The sequence below is a fragment of the Colossoma macropomum genome, unplaced genomic scaffold, assembly GCF_904425465.1.
Source record: "Colossoma macropomum unplaced genomic scaffold, Colossoma_macropomum, whole genome shotgun sequence".
Taxonomy (NCBI): domain Eukaryota; kingdom Metazoa; phylum Chordata; class Actinopteri; order Characiformes; family Serrasalmidae; genus Colossoma; species Colossoma macropomum.
Genome location: NW_023494790.1, coordinates 17418120 through 17441082, shown reverse-complemented (window position 1 = coordinate 17441082; position 22963 = coordinate 17418120). Strand labels below are relative to the sequence as shown.

The 22963-nt window shown below is 38.5% G+C and overlaps 1 protein-coding gene across 2 annotated transcripts; it reads left to right on the top strand.

Moving 5' to 3' along the window:
• Window positions 1–3606: 3606 nt before the first annotated feature.
• Window positions 3607–22328, top strand: ndel1a (nudE neurodevelopment protein 1-like 1a). Of its 2 annotated transcripts, XM_036572390.1 has the most exons (10): window positions 3607–3718; window positions 5853–5949; window positions 11941–12094; window positions 13363–13511; window positions 14738–14874; window positions 15485–15658; window positions 16160–16251; window positions 16632–16780; window positions 17833–17867; window positions 21060–22328. In XM_036572390.1, exons 2-10 carry the CDS (start codon window positions 5864–5866, stop codon window positions 21068–21070), a joined length of 987 nt encoding a protein of 328 aa, XP_036428283.1. In that variant the 5' UTR covers window positions 3607–3718; window positions 5853–5863; the 3' UTR covers window positions 21071–22328. The 2 variants fall into 2 exon arrangements, with proteins under 2 accessions (XP_036428283.1, XP_036428282.1); XM_036572389.1 differs by lacking the exon at window positions 17833–17867.
• The last annotated feature ends 635 nt before the right edge of the window (window positions 22329–22963 follow it).

Genomic DNA, 22963 nt, shown 5'->3' with positions numbered 1-22963 from the left:
TGTTGCTAATATTTTATGCAAACTCAATACGTTTTCTTTTAGTCAGCAGTACAAAGTGACTGTCACTTTGTGTTACTTCATTTTCTTTAGCTTTATTTGTGTGCTTCATGTTTAAAAGCCAGTGCTTGTGCTTCTAGAGTGTAGCCGGTGTCCAGAAGGCCTCAGTTTGTTTTGCTTCCACACCCTCAATTTTAATGTCACAAGGTCTATATATTTTCTATCTGCTTTAACAGGAACAGGCGTGCATTATAAGTGAACTTGACCCAGTTTTCAAAGACTGTTAATTTTCCTTGTGACACATCTGATTGTGCCAGTGTCTTCATCCATGAGCTGGCAAATTGTTTTTCAGTAGCATGAATAGCATATTTTAAGAAATGGACATCTTACACTGTCTTTCCAATAACAAATGGGATTGAATGAAAAGCTACTCAGGACCGTCAGTAGACTATATTATTATGGAAGAAGCCAAATGCAGATCATTTTGTTTCATTGTATTTACAGTTTGACATGTCAAACAGATTCTTTTGGGCAAGCATTTTAGGTTAAGGAACGTTATTCATCACTTACATAGATTTTGTAGTGATTATAATACACAGCACTCAGTTACCTCAAATGTCTGACTTGTGGTGGATAAATGTGATGAATAAATATATAATACTGAATCTGAGAGAACTGCACATTTGTAAGTTGTGTATAATGATTGTAATGCAAGAGAAAAAAGGTAGTGGAGAGTGAATATTCCACCCCCCACACCCAAAAAATATCTCTCTGGTAAATGCTGTTCTTACAATCATATGCTCCACTACGCTATCAAATTCTAAATCAAAATCTTTGTTGTACACACACACATACACACACACACACACACACATATATATATATATATATATATATATATGTATATACGTGGCATGTTAGTATGTGGTGCATGCTGCTGTAGTACACGCTATTAGACATACCTGCTGTCCACTCTATTAGACATACCAACCTTGATGTAAAGTCAGAGACAGTTCGTGCTGGTCAAACTGGGTACAAGGGGGCTAACAAAGTATTCAGAGAATCAGATAGACTACAGTCTGTAACTGTAGAACTACAAAGTGCACCTATATGATGAGCTGAGCTTAATTTGAAACTTTTTTCACTTCAAAAAAATCAGCAAAATTCATTTGACCTAGGGTGTCCAAACTTTAGCACACAACCGTATATATATATGACCTTTTTCTATCTCTTTTTTCAGTAGCTTTTCACTAGTATACGTTTTTCCTGCTCATGATTCACTGTGGTTTGACTAGATGATTATTAGTTTGCATCTGAGAGATAAGCTTCAATGTAATGGCCGGGTCTGCTTCGCTAAACCAGTCATTTACATATGTTCTGTGTTAAGTGAACCACTTATTTACTGAAATATGTGTAGTTATATCATTTGCCAAAGCAAAACAAGGAAGTTTTTTCATCACATTCAACATTTGTCAGAAATCTCTTTTCTGTTTACAGAATATTTTCTGTACTAATATTTTTAAACCTCTTTTTTAATGCTCTACAAAATAAATAAAGTCATTCTAATGTGGTTATTGCCGGTCAAGTAAGGATTATACAGATCAGCGTGAATACAAACATAATGGTATGTGCAGTAATATGGTGAAGTACTGAAAGCAGTGTGATACTCCTGCTCTCACAAGAGCAATGGTGTCATCTTGTGAGCATAACATGAACTTCAGAATATTCAGCTGTCTCTCAATGAGAATTTTTCAACCACATATTTTTGATATCACATATTTGCACATTTGACACTGGAGTAATTCAGCTACAGTGGAGCTTCACTGCCATTGATGTGAGACACACGTGGACCATTCTAAAATATGCAGCATATAATTCTAGAATATAGTTACAGCTCTTTTCTGTAGTTATACTGGTTATATTGATTAATATAATAGAAAGTTATTATACTAATATTAAACTAATTAGTGTTGGAACTCATGGTAGCAGTATGGCTTTCTAAAGGTCTCAGGCCACACCAATTTGATTTGATGTTACGCTTTAAATGAATGAAGAACAAAAGACAAGGAAAACATCTTGTTATTTCTGATGTTTCTACAGGTTGAAGTGCTATTTTCTTGTTCCATAATACTGTAATATCACTATACTTAATTTACTGTGTGCCTGGGATGATTGACAGCATGGTTTTGGTAGATTCCACAGATTCTAATGGAAAAGCAGTGTATAAATGCAGTGTATAAAGTCTGTGTATAAATAAGTCAAATGACCTCAAGAGAAAAATGTTACTTTGGTGTGAAATAGTAGCTTAAGTAGAACAGTAGACCGTCAGCAGGAGTGAAAAGTATCCACAAACTCCTCAAGTAAACTACTCTCTGCATAGTACTTCTTAGTACACCCAACATCTATCCAGCATCTATGACCTATAGCACAGGATCACAGTATACTCATTTGTTAAGGGTGATTCTTCATTTTGAGAAATAAAATGTAAAAAATAAAGTGATGTAAAATAAAATGATAAAACTTGAAATGAAGTGTGAGCAACAGCAAAACAGTCCAGGGGTGTTTTTTCCAATATTTTGTAGGCCAGTATAGAAAAAGCTGTTCAGGGAATGCTGACTGTTTTTCTAACAGCCTCACAGAGCACAAACAATTTTCTATCAATTTTCAATTTTATTTTTTGCACTTTGCATAGAGAATTGTGCCTTTGTAATTTTGCACTGAAATTTGCATGCTTAAAAGAGAGGTTAGTTAGATTTCTGTCATTTAATCATAATTACTTTAATCATTATATATAATTTCTCACATTGTCATTACAGAAACCAACAACTGTGCATTTTATGTCCATATTGTGCATCCCTGCTTTAAACAAGCATTTTTGTTACTGTGCATTTAAGACTAGTATGGGTCAGTTGTGTTCTGATTAGCTGCTCAGACTGAAATACCCCTTGTGACTTCAGTGTTAATGGGTGGATTAAATTGCTGTAGGCTGAATAGTTGAATATATGTAAATAAATTGGGTGTCCTGCCCTGCGATGGACTGGCAGCCTGTCCAGGGTATATCCTGCCTTCCACCCAATGACTGCTGGGATAGGCTCCAGCACCCCCCCATGACCCAGAAGGATAGGCAGTTTAGAAAATGTGTGTGTGTGGGAGACAGAGTTGGGTGTCGTGACATCACAAAAATACTGAATTAAAAACTGGACATTTTTGTCGCTTGGTGTCCATACATGTACTGTATGGACTGGGGAGTGAATAAAAAGGTTTTGAAATTGAATGATATTTTCATACTACACCAAACTCTTTTATTTAAAAACAATATTTTTTCGGTGATATTGGCCCTTTAATTGATGTCTAATGCGAGCATTCTGGACAACAGGGGGCACCATTGGAACATGTTAAATTACCATCATTTATTTAAAAGATTTTTTTCTCAAAAATCTCAAATCTATAGTTATTACACCTTCAAATATTATTCCTCTTTCTTAAAAAAAAATTGAAACAGGTAAGATACAGCCTAAGGATGAAGAACACAAGGGTGTCTGTCCGCCTCCATCCCTCTGTCTGCTCAGTGTGAGATGTAGAGCAGTGTGAGGGAGGGAGATCATGCCAGCACTACGTCATCGGAAAAACGGGAAAGGAAGGGATATGATGCCTCTCTGGACTGTTTTTGCATAGACACTTCAACTGTCTAGCATTGAAGACAAGAGCTGGACATGCCAAGGTAAGTTTGATAAAACAGGCTTCACCTCTCGGCCTGCTAACGAAACGTTACGACGCGTTTGTTTACATCTAGCTCGCTAGCAGGCTGGCTAACGTTAACGTTAGCTAATGTTGTGGGGAACAAGCGGAGAGCGGTGAGAGTGATAATGATGGAAACATCCAGCTTGGATAGAGAAAGAAACGGCATTCATGAAAACAACCAAAACGCTTCCGTCAGAACATTTAACTTACTTACATCCACTTACTTACTGGGGTGTAAACAGACGCCTGTAGAATTATTTCTGTGGCTGACCTGCTATTTTCGGTGACCCAGCTAACCCAGCAGCTACGGAGCTGCCCAGAAATGAACAGTCAGCCCGCTCTGGGAGGGAAAAGGGTGAGCAGGGCGTTAGCTTGTGTGGTGACATTTCGTTTTTCATCGACTGGATTCATTGTTAAATATGTACTGAAAACTGGATCATTTAGCTGTATCAGCCTCAGCGTATGTGTGAGGTTCGTGTTGACAGCAGGGCCTTCAGTGGAGAACATCCATAAAGTATTATAGGAGCCTGTGGGTGCACTGTCATCCTGCTGAAGTTAACAAGTTTGTTTCCTAAGGCCTAAACAGTGGGCTAAGTGGTGATTTTATTAAATTATTAGGCTGTACTATTGTTCTTTTGTTTCTTCTTCTTTTTATTCTTCTTACTGTTTGGTTATTTTTCTTTTTCCTCGTTTTTCTTCTTATTATTGAAACTATAATGTTGTTATTAGTGGTAGTAGCAGTAGTGGAAGTGCTAGTAACGTTAAGTACTTAGTACAGTAATCTGGAGACAAAACACCGACTATTTTCTCAGTCTCAAAGTAAGGAAAGCTTGCATGATGACAGGCATGTAACGATACACATATTTTCGGTTTGAATACAATTTCAGATTCCGAGGTCAAGATTTTATTCGATTTTTGGTATTTTATGGATTAAGTATGTTTTGTTTCTGAAGAGCTCCACTTATACAGTCCTACTAACTAACACAGAATGATTTAACTCTGAAAAATACAAACGGTTGCAAAGTTGCGTGTTCTCTGTGCAAAACAGTGATCTTGTAAAACAATTATTCAGTTGTCGATGCTGTATTGAATCGCCCTTAATCCTGACCATCAGCTTGTTGACATGCCTTGTCCTCATTTAGCTCTGTGCTGCTTTGTGTTGTCTTGATGAGACTTGTGTCCTGATCAGAACACAAACCCAATGACCCAGTATACGGGCAGTGCTTAAAGCTGTAGACAGTACATTTTTGTCATTCCACATTTTGTAGGTGTGTACACTTGTGAAAATATGGCTACCCTTGGGTTGTGACAGCAACTATGAATGGTCATCTCTCTCTTAACCTACAGTAATATAGACCAAGTAACAGGTTTCTGAATTACTGCACTGACTAGTTAGTTGATCATCTGATTTATGAAAGATTGCTTATACTGCAGCTCAGGGATGTGTAGTATATCTGTTTTGATCTGTAGTTGAAGGGCAGAGGACGTGTGATTGTAGCTGGGTGTGTGCATGTTGGGCACACGCAGCTTAATATAGCCTTGGTCTGGCCAGAGGGAGGTCACATTCAGTACAATTGATTGTGAAGAGACTGGCACTGCAGTGCGAATGTAAGCTGAGCTTGGCATCAAATGACCCACTGTTGCCTCCCACAGTTGTGCAAATTAATTTTAGGGCAGAAACAAAAATTATTAACAAATTATTGTTCAGTTTTGAACACAATGTCACTATAAGGCCCTTTATTTTCTTCCAAGGGTCACTTATTTGCAGTCTTTCTTGGAACCACCGTTAATGATCAAAAGGCATCTAGGCATCCAATTGTTGATTTAGAAATTTTAGGGGCTGTAAATAAAACATGTTTAACATACAAAATATCATTTCATTTCACCCCTAATAATCAGTGTAGGGAACTTTTACCTATTACTATTCATGTTAACATGTAGCCAAGATGGAAGCCCAGCTTTACTGTAATTTTAACTGGCTACTTCAGTTGAGTTATTTTCATTGTCATGCTTTAATTATTGTCACATTATTTCTTCCTTATTAACAGATCTTGAGCATTATTATTATTATTATTATTATTATTATTATTAATGCAACTTTAACCTTTTTACAGGTTTATCTGTCATGGACACAAATGTGATACCCAAGTTTTCCTCCAAAGATGAGGAAATTGACTTTTGGAAGGCACTTTCTCTGAAGTACAAGAAAAGGTAGGCCGTAATATGGATAACTGTACTATGTGCATATTTATAGCTGCTGACAGATAAGATATTCCTATCACTATCTCTATCACATAAGAGTCACACCCTTTCCTTTCATCCTGACAAACCACATTTTCATTAGACTTAAAGCAATGTGGCCACTTGTATGACATGCTTGTGAAGAGAACCCACCTTCAGAACGCATTTTGTTTTTTCAGACTTCTTCCTCATGCTTAATGTCCTGTGTAGGGCTGCGTTGCTGGGAAATGGTGCTTTACCTGTAACTTAAAGCCGTACTTTTTGTGTCAACTTTGCTCAGCATTGAGTAAAAGCCAGGTGGATAGGATTACTAGAGGATGCAGACAAAACACAGCAGTGAAAGAGGATCTTTAGGATTCAGTCGAGGTATAGATACTGTGGAGCTTTGAGTTGGAAGAACTTAAACAACATAGATTAACGTTCACACAGTTTAACATTTATAGACACACTCACAAAAATGCTGGTGTTACATTCTTATATCTAATGTGTTTTATGCAGTCAACTATATCAGCAACTTCCTGCAGTAGCATTTTGTTGTACACTATGGGCTCCTTTTGCGATTTTAAAGAGAACCTCTTAAAAGCACTCTTGTCTGGAAGAGATTACATAACCAGAGGTGAGATTACGAAGAGAAAAGATGTAGGCAACTTCTTTCTAGTTAAAGTGCGGTACACGGTTTTACTTCTCTATTTTCTCCTGGGCTTTCTCTGTACCCTCATTCACGACTCACGAATTCAGGGTATTGAGAGGAACAGAGGTGGCTGATAATATCAGAGTGGTGATTTAGCTTTGTGTAAACAAGCCTAGTGTTACACTTAAGTTACGTAAGAAGCCCCTGGTTTACAGTCCCCCAGGTTTACAGAGCATAGTCACACCTGTTAATCTGAAGATGATTCATTAGGGTTTTTAGGGCTGCAAAAAACTAATATTTTGATAGCAGTTAATCATGCAAATTAATCAACTAATCAATTAAGCAGCCTAAGTGTGGCCTGTGAACGTGAAAAACTATAACAACAAACTGTTTCTGTCCAAGAGTTAAATTAATACCATAGAAGAAAAAACATGTGGCACTTTGTTTAAGCCTTCCCTTAATTTGAGCTACAGAAAATAATAAGCAGTTTCTTCAGGTTGCAGCATAATTTGACTGGTTTGAAATTTTAGTGTGCTAGTATACTAGACAAGTGTGAATAGGCTTCCAGAACGAACAAAGAGGATTTTTTTAACGTGTTTACAAAATGAGTTGTATTGTAAGCTAAATGTGTGCAGTAACAGTTGTATGTAGTTAGCTAGCTAATGTATGTAACACTGACAGGATGAAGTGTTCAGTACTGTTTTGAAGTAGTCTGCCAAATACTTCTAATAAAAAGAAATGTATACAGCTTATTCCAGTACGTTCCAGTGACTGATGTTAGTAATGTTACATGATGAGCTTTAGTGATTTTTGTAAGGGTAATGTTAGTTCATTCAGTGCAAACTGCACGTCCTCAGGGAGTAGCTGGGTTTGTCAAACACCATCATGGAGGGAAAACTGCCAATAACTAACAGATCTGCTGCTTCAGAATCAACACCAGCATGCTTTCTTTTCTGGTGGTCAATGGTAACGTTGTTCTTTTGTAGATAGCTACGTCAGACTTGCATATGATGTTTGTGACCACTTTATGCTTCATTGCTGTAGCTGTTCTTTTTCTTTCGCTATCTGCTCACAGACGTACAACACAAGTGAATTTATGCCCTCCTTAGGTGAAGTCTTTAACTCACTCTAGGTTGGGCATTAGTTTGAAAATGTAAACAAAATTTACATTTATTAATGATTTTTATTGTTGGCATTATCAATAATGTCGATCAACAATGTCAGCCCTAGATTTATTGTTAGAGTCAGGGCCTAATTTACTTTGATGTGTCACTTAGCCAGTTAACTATCAATATTTTGATGTTGAAAAGTGTTTTTGAGAGTGTCAGTAGTGAGTTAATGAATGTAAAGTTTGTAAAATAGCTTGCTAAATGCTTCTAATTGACAGAAACTGATACGACTTGGAATATTTCAGTGACTAATATTAGTGATGTAACATGAGCTTTAGTGATGTTTGTAAGGGTAATGTTATTCATTCTGACAGATCACTTGCATTATTTCCTCAGAGCTTCAGTTTGTCAAAACCCCAACATGGGAATTCCATAATATTTACTTTAATTTAAGACACCAAAGCGATCCTTTGGCAGGAAATGAACATTTGCTATGGTCTGAACACCCAATGTATATTAAATTAAACACAGAAAAATATTCTAATTGCTTTAGCTTAAATAAGAGCTTAATTATAATTTTCATTATCAATACAGGGGAAGACTAGCTGTATATCAGTGCAACGAAAACATTTTGGTAGCTCATGTTTGCTAGTGGTTTAAAACTCTGTATGAGGTACTCCACTTAGAGGCTCCACTTGGTCTTTGAAGGCACATGATTTGGACCTCTTCTATCCTCTAAGTACACCACTCCACTCAGCAGTTTAAAGGCCAAGAGGCTGCTGTGCAAAAATGAGTCACAGATGTTAAATAACACTGCCCTGCTCTAAAGGCTTGTGCCAGCCACGTTAGTGTAGCTTTTCAGACAAGCTGCATTTCCTGTGCGGCTCCAGACGGATGGACAGGTTGTCCCACCCTGTCCTCTCTCTCACATGCCTGTAGCGTGACTAGCTGGAGAGTATCGTTTAGTTGCCATTTTTAGATCACTCCACAGTTATGACGCTGGAGCATGATTACATAGGCAGCCCTGAAGAGGTGCCCTTCTCCAGCCACTTCATAAATGGAGGAATCATCTGTTCTTGTGCAGAAGACTACAAAATAATGCATGAGCGTCAGAAGCTGGAAAGCAAAAAGGAAAAGTCAATGAAAAGACACCTAATCTGTGTGCCTGACATTCTTAGAAAACTAGGACAAGTGCAGACACAGGAGCTTTGTGCGTGTGCATATTTGCTTCGTTCACCCAATCCATCCTGAACAGATAGCGTTTATCAGTTATCCTAATGGGGATAAATATTATGGTCAGCACCTTATCTTTTTTCAGCAGAATTAAATCCACCCTGTGCCTCAGTAAACAACAGAATGATGTTTGAGGTCACTGGCTCCAGGCAGCCAGGAATCTTACTCAGAAACTCATTTCCACTTTGATTATTAAAAAAAAAAGAAGTTATGTTTTTTTTCTACAGTGCTGTGAAAAAGTATTTGCTCCTAAATCTAATAACTGGTTATGCCACCCTTGGCAGTAACAACTGCAATCAGACGATTGCGACAACTTGTGGTGAGTCTTTTACATCATTGTAAGGGCATTTTGGCCCACTTTTCTTTGCTGAATTGTTTTTAATTTGACTACAATGGAGGGTTTTCAAGCATGAACTGACCATTTGAGGTCTTGAAATGCGAATCAAGTCAGGACATTGACCCGGCTACTCCAAAACCTTAATTTTGTTTGTTTTGAGCCTTTGAGAGGTGGACTTGCTTGTGTGCTTCAGATCATTGTCCTGCTGCATAACCCAAATGTGCTTGAGCTTTAAGTCACAAACTGATAGACATTCTCCTTCAGCATTTTCTGATAGAAAGTAGAATTTATGGTTCCATCAAATATGAGTCTTCCAGGTCCTGCAGAAGCAAAGCAGCCCCAGACCATCACACTACCACTACCATGTTTGACTGTTGGTATGATGTTCTTATGGCAGAACGCAGTGTTAGCTTTATGCCAGATGTAACGGGACCCATGCCGTGCGAAACAAGCCTTTGTGATCTTTTGGTCAGGAGTGATTCGCGTCTTGCAACTCTCCCATGGATGCCATTTTCGCCCTCTGTTTTTTTTTTGTTGTGGAATCATGTACATTGACCATAATTGAGGCAAGTGAGGACTGCAGCTCTTTAGGTGTTCATATGTGTCCTTTTGAGTCGTTGATGCCCTTTCCTGGGAAGGTTTACCACTGTTTTAAGTTTTCTTCATTTGTGGATAATGGCTCTCACTGTGGTTTGCTGGAGTCCCAGAGCCTTAGCAATGGCTTTGCAACCTTTTCCAGATTGGTCAATATCAATGACTTTGTTTTGCATCTGTATTTGAATCTCTTTAGAATGTGACATCATGTGCTGCTTTTTTGAGACCTTCTAGCTGCTTCACATTGCCAGACAGGTTCTGTTTTAAGGGATGTTTCGATTCAACAGGTCTGCCTGGGTGTGGGCAGTGAAGCTGAACCCAGTAGTCAGTTGAAGTTGGATAACTACTTGATTTAGTAGCTAAGAAATACATACTAAGAAAAGAAAGCACATTTAAGCAAGTTGCCGTCAACCATACACAGGTGCAGACCATTATTAATTACCCACTGGTTCACAGATACAGTGGATGTGTTTGAAACAGCCTGTTACTTACTGCTCATGTACTGATCCTGCCCAAAAGTAGTAAGTAGTATGCAGCATGTGAACAACATGAAATTCTCCAGTACGCCAAAAATACTCAGATGACGTACTTCTCTGGCAGATTTTTCCAGTTTGCTGCCAGAGCTATCTCTGTGATGTATTGCAATCCAAAATGCAACCCAGCCATTCTGGGAGGACGTAACCACTGACGTAACTGCCTGGATATTTTTAATAGCTCTGTATTCAGCCTTTTTTCTTTTCTTACATTAAAAAATGAAAGAAATTTGACCAAATGCAGCTGCACTTAGTGTAACAATAAAGCCACACTAGCTTTCTCTGCTGCTCTTGAGGTGGGTTTGCTTACTTGGTCTGTTCAAAAGTTAACTTTCTGCACAACATGGATAAAACAGTAACTCAACTGAATAGTCCGTTCAGCATCGGCTTCTCAGGCTCCCGTGTGGAGTCACACTGCATATTATATATTCAGCTAGCTCATATTTTTTCAAATTTGTTTGTAGCTTTGAAGGCGGGTAGAAAGCAATGCCCTGCCCTCGGTCATGGTATGGAGTGTGTTTTAAAAGTCACAGGCACGTCTCTCGACAAAAATACAAACGTACATGCTGAAAGGCAGCTAGCAGTGGTTGCTAAGCAGTGATTGGAGGGTTGAAGAAATTGGGTTGAGTCTTGAGATGGTCTGATTGGCGCAGTCCCTGATGTTGGCAGGCTAGTCGCGCCCTTTTCCTGTACCACGGCACACAGCTTGTGCCCTATACTGTACAGTATTCTACTGATGAAGAGTAGCATGCAGTATGCTGTATATTCTGATGCAGTATGCAGTATACAGTACACAGTATGGTATTTTGAACACAGACTATTTCTCCATCCTGCATCCAGTGGTCAACTACACTCCCACTGCCATAGATATTCAGTTGTGCACAAACAGCTTGTATAATCTCCGTAGAAATGCATTCACAAATTGTATTGGACACTCTGTTGTCTCCATGCTCAATGCCAAGTGTCGGTCAGAGAGGTATTAAGCTCCCCAGCATAGGGCTGTGGAGCAGTGAAACTGTGCTCTCTGGGATAAAGAAGCTCAATCCAATACCTTTAAGATGAGTTTAAGTTAGTGGCATTTGTTATCTAGAACTGATCATCCAACATCAGTATGTAACCTAACCAAAGCTCTTGTGCCTGAATGCAATTAAGTCTTAAGAGCAGTGTTGCAACGTCTAGTGTAAAGCCTTCCCAGACAAGCAGGGGCTGTTAGTGGAGCATAGTGGACATGAACTCCCTTTTAATACCTTTGATTTCAGAAGAATGTGGTGTCTACAAACTTTTGGACATATTGATACATTACAAGGCATGTGACAATCGCAATGTGTAGCATCTTAATCACAGTAAACATATTTTGTCCATATTTTGCAGCTGCACTAACAAATCTGAACTTGTTTGAACTTTTAGCCTGTCTCATGGGGATAAATAACATTACATTTATTCAAAAGCAATATATAAACTTGTGTGTTGGGGTTTATTTATTTATTTATTTATTTTTTGTGTGTGTGTGTGTGATATACTCAGCTGTAAGGAGGCACAGGAGGAGCTTCTGGAGTTTCAGGAGGGCAGTCGTGAGTTGGAAGCTGAGCTGGAGACTCAGCTGGGCCAGGCTGAAAACCGCCTCAGAGACCTGCAGGCAGACAACCAGAGACTGCAGCACGAACTTGACACGCTAAAGGTAACAGAAGTGACGCAAGCCTAGAGACAGACAGAAGCCAAGCTAAATCTCCCACCTCCTTAAATAAAGGAAGAAAGTTTAAGCCTGTTCAAATGAGGTGAATTAATGTGGCCCATGTCTGCTAAGCGCTCTTGATCCTAATCGTCCATATGCCAGTGTACAGTTTTTTCTCTGGCGTCTCTTCTGAACATTAGACTGACATGAAATGAGTGATAACTAAGATGCAATATCATATCCCATCCTTCTGGAAGTACCAGCACTGGAAGTAACAGCTCTTTCCTGGCAGTGCTACAGGATATCCTGTTCTGGAAGTTATAGTCATGTGCCCTATTACACAAGCACATGGCACTATTTTCAAAACATTATGCTATTCTCATTTCAAAAGTCCCCACTGTCTGCACTTTTCTAGAGTGTTTTAGCTCTAAAAATGCTATGTGGCATACTGGTAATAATGCCAAGCCACATATTCTGTAGAGGTTTGGATTTCCTTAATTGAATGTTGCAGTAGTTTGTCAGGGAGAAATTGATCAAGGTTAAATTAGCTTTACTTAGAAATTCATGTTGTTTAGACATCCTTGTTGTTTCAGCTTCCTTTGTTTGCAGTCATGTTATGCATAAAATATGCTCCTTTAATGCAAGAACTGTCTGCATAGTTCCTATTGCACACTCTCCTTGGATATGCTCTGGCATAGACTACTCTTGAGAGATGAAGGTCGGATGGTACTGGGCTATTCACTAGCATATTTTTAGTGATTAAACACTGTGCAAAAGTTGAGAGATCAACCTTAATTTATTTAATATCGTGTGTTGTAATTCCTATAAACGATTCAGCTGATTTAATTGGATACTATTTAATGCTTTATCGTGCTGAATCTTAAAAATTTTGTACAGTCAGGTACACTACATACAGGTCAGTGAATGAATGGTGAATTGGTGCGTGTAAAGTATATGCTTATTTGATTATTTGGCATTGTGGCCTTTAGGCTTGTCTGCCATAAATATTTTTTTTTATTAGCAAATTCTTATGTGAACAAATTGCAGTGCTGTGAAACCAGAATTGCTTTCTTAACAAGAGCCTGTGTGTAGAAATTTAGGTCAGACACACGGACCATTAAGCTGAGCCTGAGAAAGCGGTGGATGTGGGTCACATACAGTGAGCATGATGAATCACCCTAGCACAGAGAGCACCCTGAAAAATAGATGATTTGTGTAGTAGTGAGTGGGGGTAAAATTTTTATTTTTTTTTCCTTCTGTGTCTCTGTGTTTAGGAGAAGTTGGAACAGCAGTATGCTCAGAGTTATAAGCAAATCTCAATGCTGGAGGATGACCTGGGCCAGACCCGGAGCATTAAGGAGCAACTGCTCAAATATGTCAGAGAGCTGGAGCAGGCCAACGATGACTTGGAGAGAGCCAAGAGGTAAGGCTTCACAATGTATATTGTTTCTAAGCCCATATCATGCATTTTTCTTGTATTTTAGTTTTTCAGTTAGGTCTACTTATAACATTTGTTTGGTTTTATGTACCAAAAATGATCATGCGTCATTTTCCAACCTCTCTTTATTCCGTGGAATAAAACAGACTTTTAATAAAAAGTGTAATTAAACAGTTTTTTTACTGTACATGTTAAGACTGGTTAAGTAAACAAGATCTGTTCTGATTGGCTGCACTGTATTGTGGCTTACAAAACAGCAAATAGTCCAAGCTGAAACGCTCCTTGCAACTTCAGAGTGAGTGGAGCTAAACTGCTGCAGGCCATATGGGCAGATGTATGTAAATGAAGTAGTTGTCATGGCATCACAAAAACACTGAAATCAAAATATTTTGTATTTGCAGCTTAGCTTCCGTGTATGGAGTGTATGGATTTGAACGTTAAAAAAGTTTACATAATATATTACACTTTTGAATTTTGAAAAAGCAAGAAATATTTGTTTTCCATGAAATGGGCTCTTTAAACAGCATCACATCATCAGCCTTGGCAACACTAATATCACACGGCCTTAATTTCTCATCTAAATGCACCTTTCCCAGTGCTAGAGTGATTACATCTGGGAAATTTTCTATCTGAATTTTAAACTCTACTTGTTTTTCAAATTTACGGTATTAACAAAAAAAAACTAAAATCATAAAATGACTTTTCCTCCAATATTATTCAGCCCAGCTAAGAGGTCATCACATGGCCTGACATATGAGCTTTTACATAAATATGTAATCCATTCTGACCCCAATGTTTTGGTGGCCTACTTTGTTTATTGGAAATTAGTCTTTTTGCATCCCTTTGACTTTTCCCTTGAAAGACATCACTGACATGTTATACATACTTGTAGACACACATAAGGAGGTCATAGTACATGGTCAGCTGCTGTGCAGTTCGTCTGGAGATGGTGGGGATGTAAGGCTGTTGCTCAAGAGTTCAGTAGGACAGTGAGGACAGCCATCCTCTAACAGCTGACTCAGTGGGATGGCGTCTCCACCAGTCATGAAAGTCTCCCTTTGATTAAAAATTTAATCATACTGTCTCTTCCATTCAGATTGATGCCTTAAATAGCCTCAGTGTTTATTTCAGTGTGTTTGTGGTTGAATTCAGTCAGCTTTGCTCCATGATAATTCTGATATTAACATCTCAGCAATTTTCATTCCCTGCAGAGCTACAATTACTTCTCTGGAGGATTTTGAGCAGAGACTGAACCAGGCCATAGAGAGGAATGCCTTTCTGGAGAGTGAACTGGATGAAAAGGAGTCTCTCCTGGTGTCTGTGCAGAGATTAAAGGATGAGGCTAGAGGTGCTAAGTGACTTTGCTCATTCATTAATTCATTCAACCATCCAGCGTCACAGTGTATCTGTCTCTTTATTTCTCTCTCTCTTTCTGTCTAAAGCCTCTTTTCTACTTTTTGGCCCATTACCACAGCTACAGCAAACTGTTCTGCATTAGTGTATACCCGTGTGACTGGTTACAGTGTCAGATAGTTGTGCTGCACTAAGCATATTTAGCTAACCATGTCTGGAAATCGGTGCTCAGCACAGTTTGTAAGCATTCCATCTTCTAGTGGAAATGCCATTGGAATGGTTACACTTTGTGCTTGGCCACATTCAACCACAAATTGCTCAACCCTACATTGAAAAATAGTGCCTGTCTTTCTAACTCTGACTTTCCTAACTGTCTTCTTGTTGTTTGTATATAAGAAAACTTTTACAACGGGTTCTGTTTCTGTTCCCTCAACTTCACTCCAGTTTTGAGTTTTTAAACTGTTCTTGAAACTGCAGAAACTGTTTGATTTTGCATTGTCATAATTTTATAAGAAGGCTTTTCAGCTTTAAGGGGAGATGAAATTATTCGTCACAGAGGTTAGGGTCACTGTATTTTAAAAACATTTTGTTTGTGTGTGCCTTAGACCTGCGGCAGGAGCTTGCTGTGCGTGAGAGACAGCCTGATGTAACTCGGATGTCTGCTCCCAGCTCTCCCACTCCAGACAATGAGAAAATGGACTCTGCTGTACAGGCCTCGCTCTCCCTGCCTGCTACACCGCTTAGCCAGAGCCTGGACAATGCTTTCAGCAACCAAAAAGGTTAAAAGGTTTTCCATCTCCTCACCTGCTGTCCAGGACCTGATTATGACTAAATCAAGACAAATTAGTGGAAAACAAATATGAATACTAAATTAGTGTGTCAACAAGAAATGCTTACTTTCATAATAAATAATTTTCTAGAAACTTCTTGGTCAGATAATTTAGCACCACAGCAGTTTTCACTTTCTTCAAAAGAATACTGAAGCGAAGAAATGTTATAGCTTACAGAAGGAGAATACAATTTTTCATTTATCATTGAAGAAAGAAGAAAAATAAGTCAAAATTTAAAGATTACCAGAAAGCATGCACAGGCAAGTATGTGTGCCAAAGACCCAGACTTTCTAAACGAAATGCTAAACCTACTCACTATTTTGCTTTCTTAGGTTGTAAAGCCGATCAGTGTTTGTTTTACTTGATTCTATCATAACCGGCTTAGCTTGTCAGTTAAATTGATTGTGATTATATGAGCGTAGTACTGACACAGATTATTCTTTTGTTTAGCATTGGCCAACGGCTGTAATAGTTCAGCCCTGACTCCAGCTGCCAGAATATCAGCTCTCAATATTGTAGGTGATTTACTACGCAAAGTCGGGGTGAGTACACACGGCAAAGTGTTTATCTGAACTTAAATGTTCGCCACCTTAACAAATGGATAAAATCCAGAACAAATTTGTGGCATTTTTGAATGTAAGATTGTAGTGTAAAGCTTTTACGGTTCATTAATAATTTTGCCATTTTCAGTCAACTTTCTGCTGTAATTTTATGTTTTAAGTTGTCCTACTATGTTATTTTCCTTGTGTTATTTTTCTCGTGTTTTGTTTTCTCTCAGTTTCTTTTTTGTTTTTATTTTTATTTTTTACCTGTATTTTGTGTGACTTGTTTCGCTGAGTGTCATTGTAAATATTTTTTACCTGTAAATATTTAGAACTTGTGTACACTCATTCAAAAGATTACTTTTTTGGTTCTTTTGCAGGCTTTAGAGTCTAAGCTTGCAGCTTGTAGAAATTTTGCTAAAGACCAGGCAGCTAGAAAGAACTATGTCATCAATGCTAATGGAAACCTGATAAATGGGGACATCACGCAGTATTCTCACTCGCTGCACACGTCATACTTCGACAAAGCGTGAGTATGCCATAACGTTGCTCAGGAGTTACCCAGCCACCTAGAAGAGGTTAGGAATTAGAATTTGTTTGATTGTATGTCTGATCAAGTTACTGTCTGTGTCGTGCACAAACAGAAATACCTCAGTATGGTTCAGTTTTGATACATTACTTAATGAGGGCTGCATTACATACCATAGATTTGGAGCAAATTAACTACATTACATACCATAGATTTGGAGCAAATTAACTACGTTAATTTGTAGTTTTCTTCACTTAGAAGTATTCAATATTAAAGGTTATAAGATGACTGCCACGATATACACTCAGCAGCCACTTTAGGGACCCTTGCCTTATAGGTGTGGCCAACAGGCTGCAATACCCTGTATGACCAATAGTGAGTTGAGATATGCTTCTCTGGCAGTTATACTCAGAGGTCAGTTGACTGACTGACCTACAGTGTTTGTTCATTTGGTAGATTATTTGGCAGTGGAAACTTGTGCACACTGCAAGATGTGCTATACTCAGTCAGTTAACTTCAGAGTACAACAGAGATGACAACAAATGAATGGATTACAGCTAGTGCTGGACAGTGTCATCTGTACCAGTATGCCACACAGCAATATAAATTTTTAGTTCTAGTGGTGTTGACAGATTGAATTTACTTAACTGTGATGGATGTCATTTGCTGGGTGTTTCAGATTGTTTTGGAAAAACAGAAGACATTAAAAAATGTTTCTGTTTGCTTAACATTTGCAATGCAGTGTAAAGTTGGTGTACGTTTAAAGAAAATCATGAGAAAATAAAGCAGTCCAATTAAATCTTTGTAAGGCACTCTTTTAGCATAGAGCACTAGCACAAATACAGTGTGATAGTGATATATTTGGAAAATATTGTGATAATGAATTTAATCACTACTGCCCAGTTCTAATTACAACTCACAATTGATTGTACAAGATGTGGCAGCATGTTAGATACATCTATAACGTAGATTGAATGGATCTTAATTGTTCATAGGTAAAAGTCCAGAACCCTTTGTCTCAGACCGTCCTGTATGTGTTTTCTCCCCAGCAGAAGAGAGAGGGTCATTTTCCCTGCATTGCTCCTCGGTAAATGAGCATAGTAGAAGCTGTGTGTGGGGTCCCTGCATGCTGGTTAACCAAACCTCCCTTTAACCCATTTAGATGCTCTGATACTTTAGGACTTGATCATATCATTTCCATTAACTGCTTGGTGGTGGTGTAGCTCTTTTGCAGTATCAAGGTGCACTCCACAAGTGTGCTCTGAATGTATATTCAATTGTATTTAACTTGCTAAAACAGTAGCACTGGGGAAATGTTTTTAGTCACCAGCCTGAACTTACTGCATGGCCTTTAGGTATGAGGGAAAATGCTGTTGTAATGCTTTTAGATGAGGCTGATGACCTTAAACATGAGAGCCATGAACAAGAGGGGCCTTATGGAGTTCACAGTCAATGCTGAACTGAAACAGTAGTTTCTTTCATTGTCTGTCTGTCTGTTTGTGTGGGGCCTTTTGGCTTGAGTTTTCGGGGATAAAAAGAGACACTATACTAGCATAGTGAAAGGTACAGTTGGTGGAGTTTCCCATTTTTCTACTTCTGTTTTTATTGCAGGCTTTAGATTCTAAACTCATAACACGTAGAAATTTTTGAAGACCAGGCCAGGAAGAACTGTGTCATCAACACTGATGGAAACCTGATAAATAGGGACACCACACAGTATTCTAAATACATGGCTTTGTGGTGCCTCTGTAGTGTTGTATACATTACATGGCCAGAGGTATGAGAACACCCATCCATATGTGTTTTTTAAACGTATTCCAAAAGTCTAGGTATTAATATTGAATTGGTTCCTCCTTTCCTGCTAGATTTTGGGCCATGGATACAGGGATTTGCTTCTGTTCAACCACGAAAGTATCAGTGCAGTCCAGACCAGATGTTGGTCGATAAAGCCTAGCTTGTTATTTTGGCGTTCCAGTTCATCTCAAAGCTGTTCAGTGGGTTAAGTTCATCCACACCAGACTCTGCAAACCATGTCTTTATGGACCTCAACTTGTGGATGCGGACGTTGTCATGCTGAAACGGATAAGGGTCTTCCTCAAACTGTTGCCACAAGTCAGAAGCTCACAGTTCTCTAGAATGTAGAGAAGGCTGTAGCTCTAAGATTTCGCTTCACTAAAACAAAAGGGTCCAGCACAAACTCCATAGAATGTTTCCACTGCTCCAGACCCAAATGGTGGTGTGCTTCGCACCACTCCAGCTGACGCTTGGCATTGCATATGGTGATCTAATGCTTGTGTGCGGCTGCTCAGCCATGGGAACCAATCCCCTGACGTTGCTTCCAGATACAGTTTGGAACTAGGTAGAGACTGCTGGAATTGAGGGTAGGTGATTTTTAAGCACTTCACCCCGTTCTGTAAGCTTTTGTGTCCTACCACTTCTTGGCTAAGCTGTTGTTGCTTCTAGACATTTCCACTCCACAATAACTGCACTTTCTCTAGACCAGGGTAGCTCTAACAGGGCAGAAATTTGATGAACTGACTTGTTGGAAAGGTGGCATTCTATGACACTGCCCACTGAAAGTTATTGAGCTGTTCACTATGACCTGCCAGTGTGATGGAGGTTGCAGCAATGGATGTGGCTGAAGTAGCCAAACCCAGTAATTAGAATTACGGTGTCCACAGGCCATGTAGTGTAGGACTGCCGTGCTGACACTGCCAGTACTGCAACTTGAGGACATTAAGAGGTCGAAAGTGGGATTAAGTGTCTGCTGTGTGTCAGCTTTTGCTGTAAAGATCATATTACAGAATCTATGCAACACAGAGGGGAAAATAAATGTTGTAGCCTCTAGCGGTGGAGCCACTTTAAAATGAGAACCTTTCTTTGTTAAAGGTACTGTCTTAAAAGGTAGAGTGGTCAGTGTGTCTTGTTTATTGGTCTCCTGACTACTTGCAGTTTAAAGTTACTCAATTGCCTTGATATTGATTCCTGGAATGTATTGAGTGCAATAGTATTGAGTGTCATGTGAAACACCTTTTTTAAAGATTGCTGGCCATATTTAAAGTCTCAATTTAGACTTGTTACTCATGACTCACCCAATTGATTCTGTACTATACAATTCTTTCAATTTGGGTTTTGGAAAAATCAAAACGTAATTGTGGGACAATATTTTTTTTTTCTAATTCAGCTAATTTACTTACACTCTTAAAATGTTACAGTAATCTGTCCAACTGGCTTGAATTCTGCTGTTTGAAATATGCCATATCTAAAAAGCATGATAAATGTAGAATATTAGTGAAAATGTTGTTACCAAGGCGCATGGCCATAATAGCATGTAGGTGTATCAAAGTTATTTACAGTACTGCGCAAAAGTCAGACTACAATTCATTCATTTGATTTCTAGACAAAACAGCCATTAAGTATGTTATTAATTTTTCTAAGGAGATTAGATACAAAAAAATGCACTTGCATAAGGAAAAGGAAAGTCAAAATAAGTGAAAAAAGTATCAAAAGATATAGAGAAAATCAGACTCCTAACAACCATACAAGACCTGGTAGACCACCAAAATTATCACCGTCAGATAAACAGATCAGAAACATCAGATAAGCTTTCATCTTTGAGAAATAGGAGAAAAAAATCAAGCTCCATTCTCAGTTCAAATCAGAAAAAATCCACAGGTGTTTCTGTTCTGTGAATTGCTGAGTCTGAAAGGATGTGTAGCCGTCAAAAAGCTGGTACTGAGAAAAATAAATAGACAAAAACATTTGCAAATCAAAAAGAAGCTGCTGGTGTTCTTAAAACAATGGACTGACCGCCCCAGACCTCAGACATGGTTACTTGGATTGTTTTTCAGTTTTTGACGTGATTTGAAAATGCTTGTTGCCCTTTACATTGCGTGTAAATTTCACAGTGAATGCACCAAAAGACCATTGCTCAAAATGACTTGGGGAGGGCTCTAGTTACATTGACTTAGTAAAGTAAAGTAGTTTTTTTCCTTCTCCTGTAAAGTTATCATTTTGGACATATAAGGTTTTGTTCTGACAACAACTAATTATATATATATATTCTGTTCTTTTTCCTGATGCTGAAAAATTAATAACTTAAGGGCCATTTTGACTGGACATAAAACAGATGAAGGGTGGTCTCTGACTTTTGCACAGTACTGTATACTTTTATACACAGTATACTATATTTAGCAGGACACTAGCAAAAAACAAGTAATCAATGGATTTTAATCAAGATGAAGCCTCTAATCTGGAAAACTCTGTTTTGTGCATGCAGGAGGACGGTAAATGGGCTGGACCCTGGTGCCGTGACGAACATCACTCCTCCGTGTGCCGCCTCTCCATCCGGCCTCGTTCCCTTCAGTGTGTGATGGTCTCACATGCACGCTGACTCGCACATAGTGAAACATACTTCCCTCAGTCACTTGCACACAAACGAATCTTCCAAAACACTATTAAGAACCATCAGACTACACTACCTACCCTGTCCAAAGGTGTCTAGATTGTACTTGTGTCCAGTGGGGGGGGCAGTGAAAAGATCTATTGGCTGCAGTAGGGCTGCAACAGGGTTCACTATGCAACCAGTGGCAGTCTAACAGTAGCACCACAGTCTGTCTAAAATTCTGCGTTTTATCTGGACAGGGTCTGGACTCCTGCAGTCTTTCTTGACTTGTACATGTTAATAGTTTATTATGTGTTTGTACATTTAATATTTGTTTAATGTTTGTACATAGATAAGAGCGCATAAGTGTATTGAATATTTAACTGACCCCTCTGTATTATTTACTATTCTTTTTTCCATTAGAAAATGAGCAAGTATTGCAAAAATGTATGTATTTATTATTAAACCTGTGGATGAAATAATTTGTGATGCTCACAAAAAGGGAACCCAGCCCACATTCAGAGTATCCTTATCTATACCAGACTTTGCTATGGATATAAAGGCTAGTGAGGGAAAACCCTTGTTTACCCTTGAGTTAGCTTCTTAGCCCACAAGTCTAGTATAATTGTATACACCTCTACAGAAAGACAAACATATAAGCTTAACCACCAATGAAGGAGTTATTGTGCAATGAGAATTACATACTTGTATGCACATGCACTTGTTGTGGCTTTCTTTGACCTCTGAGGCCAACAGGTACTTGATCCAACCCTAGACAGACAGCTAAGCATTTTTCTGGCGGCCACATGCAGGGGACAGCTCACGCGACGTCTATTCTGTCTACTCAATGTGCTCCTTGTTTATCTGTGTCACTAAACACGTGAGCATGTGTGAAGTTGTAACCGTTCCAATGTTTGAGAGTGCACTTGTTGAAAATATGATGTTACAAGCTGCAGTGTTAGAATTTGAGCAGAATGTTGGTTATATTCATAGTTATACTGACAACCACCCATATGTCTAAACTCCTATGGTCACTTTATTATAAATGTGTTTGGTCCAAGTTTCTAATTGATTGAAATGAAGGATAAAGTTTATTGTTAAAGCACTTGTGTAATACTGTATTTCATTTGCTCCCCAAATAAAAGAATGGCAACTGAATGGCAAGTATGTTTGTTCTACTGTTGTCTGACCGGAGTTGTATTCCCTTTCATATAGAATAACACCCTATGCTTTTGACACAGGGTTATTCACTTATGGTCCCAGAGCACTGCATTCCAGCACAGTTTGGTGATTTCTCTGCTCAAACACACTGTCTAAAGCTGACAATTAAAAGAATAATAGTGAATTTTACCAAGTTTTCAATATTTATGCATAATTAATCCATTGTCCTTAACTGTCCTTCAGAGTGATTTGATGTGACTTCTACCACCAAACCACAAAGTAAGAATTTTTTTGCAGTAACTGGATATCTGACATTTGATGCCTGTAACCTCACACAAAATTATTACATTATTTTAAATAATAAAATTATTCAGAACTTGAGTTAGATAGAATTGTTTTAATTTTAAAAAATCCTGGCGTATACTTAACATCTCCAATTGTTTTAAACTTCATAATTATTGCTCTGATACTGAAAATTTTCAACTGATTAGATATTGTAGCCTTTTCCGGATCTGTGCAGCTCAACCTTTTGTCACATATCACTGCTGTTTTCTCGGGTCTTTTCCATAGTGGTGAATGACTGAGGGCATTTGGCTTGTGTTGTGTCTCATATATATTCTCCAGTGAATCAGGAACTC